This window comes from Chionomys nivalis, chromosome 4, assembly GCF_950005125.1.
Source record: "Chionomys nivalis chromosome 4, mChiNiv1.1, whole genome shotgun sequence".
NCBI lineage: Eukaryota > Metazoa > Chordata > Mammalia > Rodentia > Cricetidae > Chionomys > Chionomys nivalis.
This window is the reverse complement of record NC_080089.1, coordinates 13933225-13949657: the sequence shown is the minus strand read 5'-3', so window position 1 is coordinate 13949657 and position 16433 is coordinate 13933225. Positions and strand designations below refer to the sequence as shown.

The 16433-nt window shown below is 45.2% G+C and overlaps 1 protein-coding gene across 1 annotated transcript in view; it reads right to left on the bottom strand.

The window, feature by feature from the left end:
* The window catches only part of Maml2 (mastermind like transcriptional coactivator 2), a 330279-nt gene that overhangs the window by 5392 nt on the left and 308454 nt on the right, over window positions 1-16433 (bottom strand). Inside the window, exons 3-4 of the mRNA XM_057768038.1 lie at window positions 7139-7342; window positions 2303-2414 (exon numbers count right to left, since the gene is read on the bottom strand). Of these exons, the coding sequence (XP_057624021.1) occupies window positions 2303-2414; window positions 7139-7342 (316 nt within the window). The remainder of the gene's footprint in view (window positions 1-2302; window positions 2415-7138; window positions 7343-16433) is intronic.

Below are 16433 nucleotides of genomic sequence, written 5' to 3'. Positions count from 1 at the left end.
CTGAGCTTTCCTGTGCTGGAAAGCCTGCAGGAATACATTCTGCCTCGGTGAAAACGAGCTCGGTGAAAATAAGCTGGCAGAGTCCTCGAAGACTGCTTTACAAGGGGGCGTGGCTCCTGCAGGAGGCTCCTCTCCTTTCCACCTTTCCTTTCCCTGCCCACAAAATGGACACACAACTTCCTGATGTGGTGGCTGCAGGGCAGCCCTTAGGATGGGAACCACAAGCTAAGGAAGCAGAAGAAGCTGGCCTCTGGCGACACTGTGGAGATAGCTGTCAGTTCTGGACTCCCATCCGAGAGATTCTTTTACAGGAGTGGGAAGAGAAACCTTAAACACCTACCTAAAAACTTGTATACAGTTTCAAGTCTCGCAGGTTCTCTAAAGCCTGTTGTTTGCCCAGGAGGCCAAGCTCCACAGCAGAGATACACTGTTTCTGAGCACAACCAAACTGAGAACTCAGTCTTTGCATTTAAACAAAATCATCTCAAATCTCAGTGGAGAGAGACAAGCTGCTGCATTTTCAGACATTTGAAAGAATTGTGGAAACTTATTTAGTGTATCTGCAACAAGACAGGAGGTGGCAATAGGAGTGCCCACAGCCTCTTGCTGTCTGGAGAATATTCTTGATGAGTTCTTGGACAGATGGAGACATGGAAAGAAAAAAAAAAGTCGAGAAACTGAAGAGACTAACTTAATGTAGCAAGAGAAATCAGAGTTCTCCACAGCAGGGACTGGAGTAGTTGCTGGAAAGGAGGGAACAGGAAGAGCATGGGCCGGGTTTGGGGAAGGTTCTTTGGGGTTCAGAGAACATCTGAAGAGAGATTTTTTTTTTTACCATAAGTACCTGTCCTATTCATAAGAAAGAGAGTAAGTAAAAAGTTCTGATTTGTGACTTGAACAGAAACACAAACCTTCCTTTTCTTTATAAAAATGCAATTTGCTTTTTAATTTTTCTTGTTGACAGGGTGATTTATCTCTTGTGGAGAATACTTGGGGGGAACAGGTTCCGAGGAAGATTGAGGAAAGATGGGGTTTTATGCAAGTTCCAGTATTCTGAAAAGGAGCTCTTTCTACGTAACTTTATTCTGCCTGGGTCATGGTCAACATGAGGAGGAGGAGTGAACACAGGAGTTAGAAAACCTTCAGGATTTTAAATTCTCACAAATAATTGGGGGAGTAGTGAACATGTGGGCACAGACATGGAGAGTAGTAGACATGTGAGCACGGACATGGAGAAGAGTGGACACATGAGCACAGGCATGGAGAGTAGTGGACATGTGAGCACAGACACGGAGAACAGTGGACACGTGAGCACAGACATGGAGAGTAGTGGACACGTGAGCACAGACACGGAGAACAGTGGACACGTGAGCACAGACATGGAGAGTAGTGGACACGTGAGCACAGACATGGAGAGTAGTGGACACGTGAACATGGACATGGAGAACAGTGGACACGTGAGCACAGACACGGAGAACAGTGGACACGTTAACACAGACATGGAGAGTAGTAGACACGTGAACATGGACACGGAGAACAGTGGACACGTGAGCACAGACATGGAGAGTAGTGGACACGTGAGCATGGACACGGAGAACAGTGGACACGTGAGCACAGACATGGAGAACAGTGGACACGCTAGCACAGACACGGAGAACAGTGGACACGTGAGCACAGACATGGAGAGTAGTGGACACGTGAACACGGACATGGAGAACAGTGGACACATGAACACGGACATGGAGAACAGTGGACACGTGAGCACAGACATGTAGAGTAGTGGACATGTGAACACGGACACGGAGAACAGTGGACACGTGAGCACAGACATGGAGAACAGTGGACACGTTAGCACAGACACGGAGAACAGTGGACACGTGGGCACAGACATGGAGAACGGTGGACACGTGGGCACAGATCAGAGAGTAGTGGACACATGAGCACAGGACATGGACAAGCAAGAACTCATGAATGGACGAAGTGTGGTCTTTCTGAGGGTAAAGGGATGAAGACAGAATCTTACACTCTAATCTGGGCTAGCCTGGAGTTTACTATGTAGCACAGGCTGGACTGGAAGTCCCAGCGCTCCTCCTCCTCCTCCTGCGAGTGCTGGGATTATAGTGTGAAGCACCAGGCCAAGTTCTCCATGTTGTTCTGTGTCTGATGGTTCAGTGGGAGACAGCAAAAGGGTGGAGCTGATATGTTATCCAAGGTGGGGGAGAAAGCAAGAGAAATGGAATAGGTTTCTAATAGAGTTTTTCCCCCACTGCTATGATTTGTATCCATTTCGAAGAACTCTCACCAGAATACTGAGTGGCTGGCTGCAAGCTTCCCGAGTTTCTTCTTTGGTCCTTGTAGTCCGGGGGTGGTCTTGTCAGGTGTCGGTTCATCTGATCCTGAGGGGAAAGTTTCTCCTTGAAAACACAAATGAAAACATTGAATTGAGTGAGCGTTTCTTCAGTTACAAAAGTCTGTACGATGTTCAAAAGGGTACAAATACAAGAAGAATTTAGCCTGTGCGTGGTGGTGCATGTCTGAAATCCCAGCCCTTGGGAGGCAGAGGCAGAAAGGATCACAAGCTTGAAGACAGCGTGGGCTATAGAGTGGGAACTTGCATCTTACAAACGAAACTATTTTGCACTGTGGGTTTGGATTAAGATTTATCTGTTAGTGTCAATGCAGAGACAGATCTTTCCGTTTGAATCACTTCCTCTATGAAAGTGCCATTCATTTCTGCTCCTCCTCCATAGATTTCTGCTTTGTGTCTACTGAGCATGTTCATTTCCTTCATTTTGTAGTTAGACTTCAATTACGGGGTTCAATTATGTGGGCTCAGGGTGGTACTTCCTGTTTTATGTTGTTGCATGTGTGATGAGCTTTGGTGTCACGGACTTTGGAGAAAGGTTTGCCGGGTAAAATGGAGCACACCTGGCTTTCAGTGATTTGATCTGGCGACCTCTCCTCGGAAGAGGTGTCAAGAGACTTGCTAATCTTCCGGGTACTGGTGTGGGCACCAGACGCAAGAGACGTCTCTTCTACCTGCTCTTAGCAAACCTTTGAAGGGAACGCTGCTTGTTTTCATTTAAAAGAGGACACGCAAGTTCATTAGGCTAAGTAACTTGCCCGTCCAGAGCCCACAGCCATGCAGCAGATACCAGCTCCAGAGTCAGGAACACAGGGCCCTTCATGCCTCTCAGGATCCTGTTTGAAAATCACCTTCAGATTCTTTCAGTATGTGAGTTTGGGTGGTAAGAGAGGAAATGGGGACGCTGTTTACTGCTGCCAATGCCTTGACCGACCTTCAGGAACAACCCCACAGCCGTCCTTACAGTGGTGAGGAGCAATGAGGAGCCACTGCTGTCTCAGGAGGGCTGAGAGAGCCTGGGGGACCTAGGGTACTGGAGCACTGTCCTAGATTGATTAAGGGGTAGCTAGGACGTGCTAGCTGGAGAGGTCACATCGTGACCTTGTTTGTTTTTAGATAAAATGACCAAGTGGCCTATCTGCTCTTGGTTTATCAGGAGACCAGAATAATCCTGTCTGAGTTGGCACGTGTTAAGACTTCATATTATGCAAAGAACAAGATGCCCGGCTGTGCCTCTCCTAACAGCTTGGGATAGGGATTCCTGCTTTTTTTCTTTCTTGGGGTGCCTTGGAAACTTTCTGGAATGGCTTCAGTGCAATTCTGTATATACTGTAAAGCAATATCCATTTCTAAAGATAAGAATAATTGGCATAGGTAGAGACAGAAGACTGTAATTATAGGAAAGTCAATACACAGACAACCGTAACAGACAGATGAGGCCATTAGCTGGAGCCAAGTGCGCATCTGCCCTACTCAACCTCATTGCTTGTACTCAGCTCTGAGATTTCCTAGTGGGATGTGCGTTCTCTGAAACGGACAGGAGAGAACCTTAAAATAACAACAAACCAATTTCATTTTTTGTTTCTAAGAACAAAAACCAAACTTTAAAAACTCTAGAGTGTTTTTGAACACCAAGTAATTCATATAAAACATAATTTTGATGAGCAAAGCATAAATGAATCAGAAACAGATGTATTACATTTTTTTAAAACATAGGTTTCCAAAGTAAGGTAAACTATTTTTGTGTGTGTGGGGGGGAGTTGCCAAAACCCTAATTGTTTAAGAAAGAGCCTGGGGTCTTCCACCAACCCAGTGAGCAAGCAAGCCTGTTGTAAACACTTGTGTGAACTGACAGTTTTGATTGTTAAGCCAAGAACGGGACTTTGTGAAATCTTTTTTCCAAGAAGCATATTTCATATATAATTAGGTGTTACTACTGTTTGTATGATAGTGCCTGCGTGCGTGTGTGCATGTGTGTGTGTGCACGTGTGCGTTTAATAATTCGTTCCTTTACTCCCAGCCACACACTATATTTCAAACCCAGATTTATTTCATCTCAAGCAGTTGGGCTTTTCTCTCTCCCACAGGCCAGTATATGCTCAAAGCCTTAGCATATACATCTCTGAAACCCCGAGTTTCCTGATACTCTATGCTGCCTGTAGATACAGCAGAGATTACGTTGGCATGCTACGAGACCAGTTGGACGCCAACACTAAACGGAGGAAGCTACAGTGAGGCTCCAGGGTAAACTCGCACCAATCGTTGAAATCAGCTCTGTGTAAAATGAAATGAGCTTTCATCGTGGCCCAGCCTCTCTTGTTTCAGTGGTATCTGTCTTGCTTTGGTTTCCTTAGCCTTAAAAATGCAAGATTTGGGAGCTTCTAGGATCTCTTTCACACTCCCCATGTAAGGATAAGTCCTTTCGTTTTACAAAACCTCGGCATGGTGCCTGGCACACAGGAGGTGTATTACACGAGTTAGCAATGACGATCAGGGTAATAACTGCTACTCATCTCGCCTTCTGTGTGTATCACTTTGGGAGAAGGGTGGAGAGAAACAAAATTTTATGAAAAAAAGCCTCTATTTAGGTGCCCATCTGGCTTTGCCAAGGCCTTCAATGGCTACAAAGCGTATGCTAATGGAAAGAGGCACCAAAGGCTGCTTCTTCCTGGCTATGCTAAAGAGCACGGGCAGCCTGGATGGCATCTAGACAAAGAGAAGCCTGAATGCTTTGTAAGAACCATGGAAAGTGCAGCTCCGTTCCCATTCATCTCTTCACTGCCCTTTGCACCTGTCTCATGAGACTCAACAGGGCTTCAATGGGAGCCAGGCCAGCACTGTGGCCAGGTCCCTAAAAATGTGTGTGTCACTTTTAACCAGAGGCTTTTAACAGAAGCAGAAAACCCGGAAGCTCCATCTTGTAAAACTAATCAAATTTACAGTGTCAGTGGGAATAATAGAAGTCTTGCCAGTAAGTTAGTTTGAAACGGTGCATTCTCTCCTTTTCACTCGTTTCTAGGCTATTCAGGTTGTAAAGGAAAGAGACAGGCGGAAGAAACAGTTGCAACCACAGATCTCAGACACCTGTAGCATAAGTGCTCACTGACACTTGTCATTCCTTTAAAGATACGTGTGGCTGCTACATTGTTACTAGTTTATCTGAAACTAACCAGTAAATACAATCCAGGACTGCCTCTTTTGTCTTCAGCCATCCCTCTGCCTAAAATGGTGGACTCCACATTTTCTATCAGAATACTGTAGTCTTACCATGTCAAAGCCAAATTTTAACTCATTTTGGGAGATGATTTGCCAGATTTTCAAACTGAGCTCTCCTATTGGCCTCTATCTTTTAGTTGGTTGCAAATCTGAACACAGTGTTCCTCCTCCTCCTCCTCCTCCTCCTCCTCCTCCTCCTCCTCCTCCTCCTCCTCTTCTCCTTCTCCTTCTTTCTGCTGCTGCCTTTCAGGCAGTGTGACTTAGCCAGCCTCTTCCTCTGGCCTCTGTGTTTTCAACTTCTCCATCCTTGACAATGCTCTGTGCCTTGACAGTGTGTGGGTCCTTTGTGTACCTGAGTCTTGAGTGTGCTGGATCTCTGGGACAGGATGACCCTCCCACTACCACCCCACTCTTCCTCTCTCCCAACTCTCTCTGCACCTTCTGATCTTTAGTAGATGTAGCCTTTCTCTGTAGAAATTTTTCTACAGCATACCATTTAAGCATATGCATTACAATAGCTTATTTATTTGATGCCCACAGTGGATGTTGGGCTCCATTAGGGCAACAAGGGGGAAAGGAACTATCTTGTTTGTGGCTTATATTTTTATGATCTTTCAATATTCATTGAATATTCATGGCATTTTTAACACTTTACCTTCCTGGGTGCTTTTAAAATGGTTTTTTTTTTTTTTGAGTATAAAATGATTTGATTGGTTTTTCTCATCTTGCAGTCAAACCCAAAACCTAATGCACGCTGGACATACACGCTGCAACTGAACTGCATCTCATATCCTTGTCCCTTCTCCTTGGATCTATTAGCTCTGAACTGTTTGGCTTTGTCCCTTTTGGTTTCACTGGACTGGGGAGTTTGAAAGGAGAGGGTGTGTCAGTCTTCAGCAGTGGAGTTTGGATCAGATGTGGATGGTGCTGTGTGAGGCTACCGAGGAGTGGGTAGATAAGATACTGAAGTGAGGTTAGAGCTTGGTTGGTGTTTAGGGAAACAACCTTGTGCTTCTTAAAAGGTTGGGTCAATGTGGTGAATGTGGACATTTATTTAAAATGTTTTTTTAAAAACGGTCCCCCATTCTGAGATGCTTTGTTATTTGGGAAGCCAAATCTTGGGGGTGAAACTGCTGCTAGCCTTTAAAAATTCCCTTTAGAGCTCATTCACCTCTAAAAACCAGTTTGGCGTTGGGATGATTAAGTCACAGTTCACTCTTTCCACCCTCCAGGCTGGGAACAACTGAGATTTCATTCACTCCATTCAAAAACCCTGCTGGCCACAGGCATTCCTGAACTGGGCAGGGCTGGTCATCACGGGGACGGGTACTCCACATGCCCAGCAGCTGGTAAATCAGGGTTGGTTTTATGTTTTTGTTTGTTTGTTTTATCCCCTGCTTTTTAAATTCATGGGATTTAGTTTCTCCTGCATCCACTACACCCTCATTACTGTCGCTTATGTAGATAAGAGAACACAGGGAGACACAGAAGGGCAAAGGGACTCGTCACATCTCCAAGGTCAAGAAGTCACACAGAGAAGTTAGGAGGTAGCTTTACCGAATCAGTCAGCATCTGCTGTTGGAGGAGGAGCTGTTGCTTGGGCTCCATGGCTGGCCTGTGCAGGGTCTGTTTCTTTCCCATCATTTGCTGATTCAGCAGAGACTGCTGGGAGTTCATGAAACCACTTGCCGTGTTTGGATTCGAGCAGGAGTTGGGACTTGGACTGGGGCCTGTGTTCTGGCCTACCACAGTGTGTTGATCCTGCAGAGGACAAAGAAAAAGAGGGAGCTACTGTGAGTTAAATAAGACACAAGGAGCACAGGATGTGAAGCTTAGATGGCAAACATTTTCACCCTGCTGGAGAACAAGTTTGGTTAATGGGCTGGACATCTGGAGAATGGCTTTTGAAACACAGACAAAACTGTTTCCTAACGCAGAGAACAGAGCAGGTAGGTGAAGGGTGGGCACTGGATAAACTCCCATCTGACTCTTAGGGCAGAGTCTCCTCATTCCAGGAGGTGTTCATGGAACTTCAAAGAAAACTACCATGGGAATATACAGTGATGCCCTCAACAGCTCAGAAGTAAAAGTCATTTCTAAAGCCAGTGTGCATTTGTTGTTTCTGGTCCTATAAGAAAAATGGTTTCCAACTATGTGTTTAAAAGCTGAAGAGCCATTCTGCACATGAGGCATGTGTCTTTTTACTCAGAGACTCAGGAATTTAGTGACAGTTTATGCTAAGGGGACACCCTGTTCACTGGCAACAGCAAGGAGAGTCACGGCACATACTAGGCAACATTGGATACCAGTGAATCACCACGCTGATCTAAGGACTCTACTAGTTTTTCACCATTGGTAGATTAGCACCCTGCAGGAAACGGAGCTCAACCCTGTGAAATATCATCATTTCCCAGTGAAATGTACACAGAGTGTTGGAGGAAGCCGCTAGTTAGTTCCCGACTGCTTAGCCCCAAAATAATCACAGAGATGATGTGGGAGTCCCCTGTGTGCTGTGATTACCATTAATGAATAAAGAAACTGTCTTGACCTGTTGATAGGGCAGAACTTAGGTAGGCGGCGAAAACTGGACTGAATCTGGTAGGAAGAAGGTGGAATCAGGGAGATGCCATGGATCCACCACCAGAGATAGATGTGCTAAAATTTTGCTGGTAGGTCACGACCTTGTGGTGATATACAGATTAATGGAGACGGGTTAAATTAAGATGTAAGAGTTAGCTAATAAGAAGCAAGAGCTAATGGGCCAAGCAGTGATTTAATTAATATAGTTCCTGTGTGGTTATTTTGGGGGTCTGGGCAGCTGGGAAATCAACAAGCAAACAAGCAGTCTCGGGTCTAAGCTAGCTGGGTGACCAGGATGAACAAGCGGCCTCCTCCTACACAGAGAAACTGTATTAATTAAATTACTGCATAGCCCATTAGCTCTGGCTTCTTATTGGCTAACTCTTGTATTGATGTAACCCATTTCTATTAATCTGTATTTCGCCATGTGGCTTACTGGCAAAGTTACGGCATGTCTGATTCTGGCCTTGACTCCACAGCTTTTCTCTGACTCTGCCCTCCTTTCTCCCAGCATTCAGCCTAGCTTTTTTTGCTTACCCAAGTTCTGCCTTGCTGTAGGTCCAAAGCAGTTTCTTTATTCTTTAATGGTAATCACAGCACACAGAGGGGACTCCCACATCAACAGAGCTCTGTTCTAGTAGGGTTCCAAGGAAACTAGAAACCATAGTCCCCTTGGAGGTCCACATCTAACCAACGGTTGGAAGATGCTCATATGTAGAAAGGTCAGGAATTATAAAGTCAACCTAAGCATAATGCCATATTCTTGTAATCCCAGCTCTCAGAAGGTAGTGGTAGGAGGACCATGGGCTCAAAGTCATCCTCTGATATATAATGACTTTGAGGCCAGACTTTGAGCCTCAAAGAATAAAATACAATCCACAACAAAGAAAACATTATAAAATGAAAATTTAGTTTATGTAAAAGAAGCTCAACATCATAAATCCTCATCCATTGATGACAGGGTTCTGGGAGGGGGGTCACTTTGTGTATATGCCAGCTCATGTTTATGACTCTGGGAGGTGGGTCACTTTGTGTATATGCCAGCTCATGTTTACGGTGCCTTAGAGGCCAGTCCATCCCTTACTCCCCAGCCGGACAAGAACAGGAACTGTCATGAAGTCTGAGTCCTAGAGTGAATTAGCTTCTCCTTTATTTCATTTTTAAAAATGTTAGCCGCTAAGCACTTTTTAAAGGAGTAGAAAAGCTGCCAGTCTGAAATACAGCACAATAGGAAACATGGTTCTAACAGCTGCCTCAACAGCAAAGGGTCTAGAATAATAAGGACAACCACGTGCCCAAACTTAACGCATAGGACAGTCACAGCATTCAGGGTTTTCCGACATTTATCCAATCCTCCCCCAAAACCAGCAAGAACTTGTGTTTTCATCTCAATTTTGAAAATGAGATATCTGAGCTGAGGGAGACCCTGGAGCTGCAAGGGTGAGGGTGGAAGGGGGTTTGAAGCCAGGTCAGCCGGACTGAGAATGCTGCCTCTCAGCTGCAGCCAGAAGACACCAAAGAAAGAATTTTGTGTGAGCCATGCACCAAACGGTCATCTTGTGTATGATGTGGCCCACTTCCATTTTAAATTCTTATGGCCCATGGGAGTCCCTTTCTCCCGTGGTGTGTCTTTCAAGCCACTAGGAATGTCCCTGGCATAGGGACACAGAGGGAGATCTGGGAGTCAAATGTCTCGGGAGGAAAGCAGAGGAGGAAATATGCAGGGGTGGGAGGTGGGGGTGCCGGTGGGGGCTGAACCTTCGGGGCTCCTCAGAGAGGGAAGCAGAGCTTGTGCTGGGAAGAAAGAGACAGCTGAGGAGTGTCAGAGCCGTCAGGACTGATGGAAGGAGTCGAGCTGAGAGAGATTGCCCTGGAAGCAGCCATTAGACCGCCGCACTATTTCAACCCAAACAATCTTTTCTAAGACATAAATTGAATTTTTATGCAAGGTTTTGAGAGAAAATATTTCATATTTAAAGGAAATGATTGACAAACAGGTAGAAAAATCTAAAAGACTTTTTGATCTCTTTGAATGAACGGCTTTACAGGGGACTAGAAAGGAGCTCCAGGGAATGGCCATGCCAGTCGCAGGCCCTGGTTCTGGCGTTTATTAGGTACGAGGTCCGGCAGAAGTGAATTAGCTTTCCTCATCTGCAGAATGAAAACAGCCACAATGATGTTGGCACTGAGGCGGTGACATCGCAGAGTCCCCTTGAGAACAAGGTACAGTCAAAAGACTGGCTCCCAGGAAGGCCAACCACGATGGCCACCGTCGGCTCCTAATGAGATTTCAAGAGTGCGTTTTTATTTTCATCTTTTACTTTTCAAGCAAACAAGTCAGGCCTCACAGGCCACTGAAAGGTGTTCTATGACAACCTTACCAGAGATGCAGAGTTCAGTCTTACCTGCAGGGGACACCTATGCATGCACCCTCAGCTTACACATGAGCTTACAGTGGTCCATTCCCCAGTGCATGGTCCTTCACCCATGAACAGTGGCCAGTTCTAATTGGACTCAGAGTCATATTAATAGCACAAAAAAGTAAAACATGAAGTTGGGGGGAGGGACAGGGGCACTAAGGGAAGCTGGGAGGAAGCAGTGGTTGATAGATAGGAACAAACTACATTGCATTAATGTATGCAACTTTCAAAGAATGAATAAAATATGATTTAAAAAAGCAAAAGAAAAGAGATGGACAGCGTGTTTGGTGCTGGCAGAACTGGTGAGCTTCAGAATAATTTCCAGAGAGATCTGGAACAGCACCCATCCCTGAGATTTATAAAGGATGTGCACGCCAAGGAAATGCAGCTCTTTTTCTTGCTAATCGAACAGATGGACTGTTCTAAATTTAGTTTCATTCCTAGACAATACCAAAAATATTCTGGGACCCTTTTCCCTAGAGTCTCAAGTGTTGTCCAAATCCGAAGCTAGTGCTGGGGTAGAGAGACATGCCCTGGTGTGGTGGGAAGCGGGAGAAACATGTTCTTCCGGAATTTTGTAGACTTTTCACCTTTGAACTTGTAGCTCATAGACCTCACCATGTTACTCCTGCACGTTCTTTCAGTTTGTGATTGAAGTCACATTTAGCTGCTGTCACATTTTCTGCCCTTATGTTAGCTGTGAAACACAAGACACCTCCTTCACAGACATGCCTTCATTGCCAAGATGTTGTGCAAACTTCAGTACATAAAATATTTTGAAAGAAAAATATGCTCCAGTGCATTGGCTTTGGTTTCCACATCCAGGCTTGCTGCTTCTCCTACATTCAGCAGCGGAGAACTCAACACCACACAAGTCACCTGGTTCTCCCTCCACCTGGTACAACTTTCCCTCTGGAGGGCAAATGAAAGTCATGGTAAAACTGGCACACGCCCAGCATCCATGACACTGTGTACATGTATGTGTTTGTGTGGCTGTGCATGTCTCATGCCTTTCCATTGATGTAGTGTTTTCTATCATAGAAAGCCCAAGATTCTAGAGAAACTGGAATCAAAGAGTGATCTGGTAACAAGAAACAAATGTTTTCACGGATGACCATTTGGGACTGGTACTACTCGGTGAGCTCTTCCCCAGGGAGAAGCACTTCTCCTACCCGTTTTCCTCAACTACTACCGTTCTTTGTGGAGGGCTGAGGCCTCAATTTAGAATAATTGACGAAACAGTTTGTATGAAGAAATCTTAGGATTGAGAAGCAGAGGTGAACCTTGGCCAATAGATCCTACTTTACCAAAGAATCTCAGTATATTGTGGCCGACACTTGAGTAATCTTCCTAAAAGATGCTACAAAATAAAAATGGTGCGGTTATTGTTCCATAGTGAAACAAGGAATCTGTTGGTCAGGGAGGACTGACTTCAGCCAAAGGCAGGAGGTGGTTGTATTAGACATGTCAGAAGACAGCAAGTCAAAGAATCCACCAGTTCCTTGAGAGGCAGTTGAGATGGGAGGGCTTACTGGACAAAACTGTTAAAACCATTTTGTGAGCTGCACAGACACACAACTTTACAGAGGACCCAAAGTTTAAAATAAGCATTGTTCTCCTTTATTTAAAAATAACTGAAGAATATTGTTAGTCTATGCATCTGAATAAAATGGCTCTCTGTGTCTCTAATTTACAAGGAGGATATTTAATGCTTTTCCCTCACAAACCAAAGTCCTCCGAGTTACTAGAGACCCCTGGGAGGACTTTGGCTGGGATGACCACCCTTTCTTTTTCTTGGCTTCCAGAGCTAGGCATCTGCAATTTGCAAAACAAATTCAAGATAAAGTACCCAGCTGGGCCGGCTGGTACAGTAGGGCTCACAGTCTGCTTTGCCATTCAATCCATCTTTCTTCTCTCCTCCCTTCTTGCTTTCCCTGGCTCAGTGACCTGACTGCTCAACTGTTCCCCGGGGCTATTTGTCTTCAGCTCTGCTCGCTGATAAAGCCATTTCTTTATCACTCTGCCTGAGAAACTAGCTGCCTGAGCTGTTTCTTTCAGGTTCACGCTCACTGGCAAGCCTGATTCTTCAAGTCGTTTATTTGGGTTTATACGTGGTGAGGTGGCTGTGGGCAGCTGAAGTGATTAAAGGGCCCATGTTTGACACAGTATAAAGGTGGCAGAGAGGTTTCTCAGAAACTGCCTGGGATGGAGTTCGCAAACCGAAGAACCAAAGGGACAAGACACCCCCATCTCAGGTTGGGGACTTCAGGGCTTAGTTTCAAGGGTCAGCAAATGACACAGAGGGCATACCACATCCCACTGACCACTTGGCTTTTTGTTGTACAAACAGTATGTAAGTGAAAGTGTGGGTCCCTGTTCTGATGACATTGTATTTACAAAAAGAAGAGCAAACAGTTTGTAGCTGCCTTCACATTATAATGAGAGCTCAAGAGTTGTGGCTGAAACCTCATGACTTACAAAGACCCAAACATTTACTATTTGGCCTTAACAGAACACGTTTCCTGCCCCTTCCCTATGCCAGTCAAGTGATGCTAGAAACCGAGTCTTTTAAGTTACGCTACCACAGTGTGTTAGCGCCATCACTACCCTCCCCCAGCACCCATGACACATGTTGGGACTGGAAGATACTTAGAAACTCTTTGCCCAACTCCACATTTTAGGTGAAGACTTTGTCTCAAAACCTTCAGAAATTTAATTAGACAAAGTCACACATCTAACCAAAAGATGAAGAATACCTAAATCCTGGGAAATGTATTACATAAAATACCCACTGACTGAAGAGATGGCTCAGTGAGGTCACTTGCTGCTCTTGCAAAAGACCTGAATTCAGTTCCTAGCATACACCGGGCTATTCACAACCACCTGTAACTCCAGCTTTAGGGGACCTGACACCCTCTTCCGGTTTCCAAGGGCACACATATGCACATGGACACATGGGCACACACATGGTACACATAAACTTATGCAGGCACACACACACACACACACACACACACACAGGTCATTTTTTAAATCTAAAAAAAGAAAAAATTCATTTGCTTAAGAGATTTGCAGCTTGCTGATAGAAATGCTAGGTTTGCGAGTGTGTGTGTGGGGGGCGGTGATGGAGAAGTTTGACAGGAAGGGGAATGTATTGAATTTAGCATTTTCCTTTGTCCTCTGAGGTAGTTCAGGAGGAGGATGCTTTTCCTCCTTAGCCCCCCAACATGCCCCATCCCCTCCACTCAGCAGGGAAAGTCTGAGCCTGCACTTGTGGTCTCCTTGGTTTCGCCGATGGAAACGAGGCTTCCTTCAGATATTAGCTAATTTTCAAGACACCAGGACACTGTGCTTATTTTTAGCTTTGGGGTGGACACCTATTATGGATTGGCTGTGAGAGCAGCTCCAGGAGGAGGCTGCTCTGGGCTGGACTGTGGCCAGGAGCAGAACATCAGTGGGTCAGGGCGGAGTGGGAAAAATGTGCTCATTCGGGGGAAGGAATGAGACAATTTGCTTAAATGAGAAATTCTTCAGCCTCAGAAGGGCTCTTTGTGGTGGACCCGAGATGTCTGCACTCCAGCTTGGCCTTCAGCTCTCTGTCTCTAGAGCAGTGTTTTGTTGTGATGCCGTGAAGATTTCGCAGAGCTACCATTTCTGCCCTCCTCTCGTCTCCACAAACAGCAACCAACAGCTTCATCTACTGTTTCAGGAAGTGTGCAAATCCCCTAAAGGCACAATATTTGTTTTTGAGCTTAACAATGTATCTTACGGACACTGCCAGCCACTGACTAGGTATTTAAACACAGAGCCAGCCTATGGGAGATATTTCTCCATCAAAGCATAATGGTGCCATCTGTCTGGAACATTCCTTCTCTGTTTCTCCCTCCCAACTGATGCTAACTTTCCCTAGGCTCAGCTCAAATATTAATCAGGAGGTCCCCACTGGCTCCCCAAGGCTGAGGCAGGCGAGGTTCTTCTGTGTCTGAGACAGACGGCACTAGCCTGGGCCACAGTGTTTGTCTCCCAGTGGCACAGTGGCTCCTTGGTCTAAGCCTGTTTGTCTTCTAGCAGTGTGTTCGGATGGCTGCGGTGTTCATTGGGATCGTCCCTAGTCCTGGGCACAGTGGGCGCCTATAAAAGGGTCTTGATTTTAAAAATGTACACGAATGAACAAGGAAGCAGTTCAGATGGCTTCCTGTCGTAAGACACAGACATAATTTCTCAAAGTGTCGATTCTCTTCAGTGATCCCCGGGGAACCAGCAGAAGGGAAAGGCAAGGGTGGAGACAAGTTCTTTTATTTTTATTTTTTAAATAATTTTGTTTATTTATTTATTTTACATCCCAGCTTCAGGTTTCCCTCCTTGCCCTCCTCCCAGTCTCTCCCTTGGTGCCCCCTCCCCGGCCCTGGTTCCCAACCTACTCCTCCGCTGTTTTTCTTTAGGAAATGCCAGGTCTCCTATGAGTATCAGTAAAAAATGGCACATCAAGCTGCAGTAAGACTAAGCACCATGTTAAGGCTGGGCAAGGAGACCCAGCATGAGGAGTAAGGTCCAAGTTCTTAATCCCAGTGTTTACAAAGGGGTGTGCTTCTTACAGCAGGGCAGTGGTGAGGACAGCCGTAGCATGCCATCTGAAATAACTACTCCCATTGGAAGGTGTTAGTGTTTGCAAACTAGAAGCCCAGGTCATGCATCAAAGGCTTGACATCTCATTTAGCCCCTCCCATAGTTACATTTTAACTATTATTCCAATTTTATCTCCAAGGAGGAGATAAAAACAAACTTGTTCTAAAAGGTGAATGAGCTTGGTAATGCACAGAATATTTAGAAAATATCCCTATGTTCTAAGAGCCATTTGAAAAGTGGAGAGCGGACATAACCGGGTGAAATCCCAACTCCACTTTCAACAAGCTGGATGGGGGTAGCAATATCACCAGGACAATTCAAAGACCAAACATCACACAGTGAGTAAAGTTCTTGTATGCATCCAACCTCAGATAGACATTAATATCTCTGCTTAAATTAACCTGACAATTACTGAACATCATTTAGCTACATGACAACCAACTAAAGTATGTTAATACCAGCTAAAGACCAACAAGCAATAAACACTCAGTCCCGTTCACTTAATAGAGCTAAACATTATCAGTACAGCTCCTACCAAATGAAACAAGGCTGGGAAGTTGTATATGTGGGCAATTTTGTCTTTGGTAGACTGTATCTCACAAATGGCTCTGACATTATACCCTTAAATAATGATGCCTCAAATGATTGCTGTGGGTCTCCAAGATCACACCAGTTACAGTCTTTGCCTCACAAGGAATGTAATGTTTTGGGGGGTTGTTTTTGTTTCATTTTATGTGTGGGGGTGTTTTGTCCCATTTGGTCATTGGATTTTCTGGTACTGTGTTACAGTTCACTGTGAGTATGGGAATTGAACCCAGGTCTTTGGAAGGACAGCTGTTGCTCTTAACAGCTGTGCCATCTCTTCAACCTATTTTTGTCTTTCTTTTTCTATTTTTATTTAAAGCTGGGTTCTCACGAAGCCCAGGTTGTTCTTAGATTCACCAGGTAGCTAACGCTGACCTTGAACTCCTGCCCTTTTGTCTCCTCTACCTCCTGAGTTCTGAGCGACAGACGTGTGCCACCACCACTCCCAGCCAGCAATGACAGTGTTTTCTGTGACTGAGTAAACCTCCAAAACTCACACTGAAACTTTATCCTCATGGTGGTATTAGGAGGAAAGACATCTTGAAAGATGATGGAACCTTGGGAAAAAGCTAGAGTCCCTTCTAACAGGGATTGTCTCAGTCCATCCTGCCTTCTTCTGTCTCCCTGAGGGAAAGAACCAC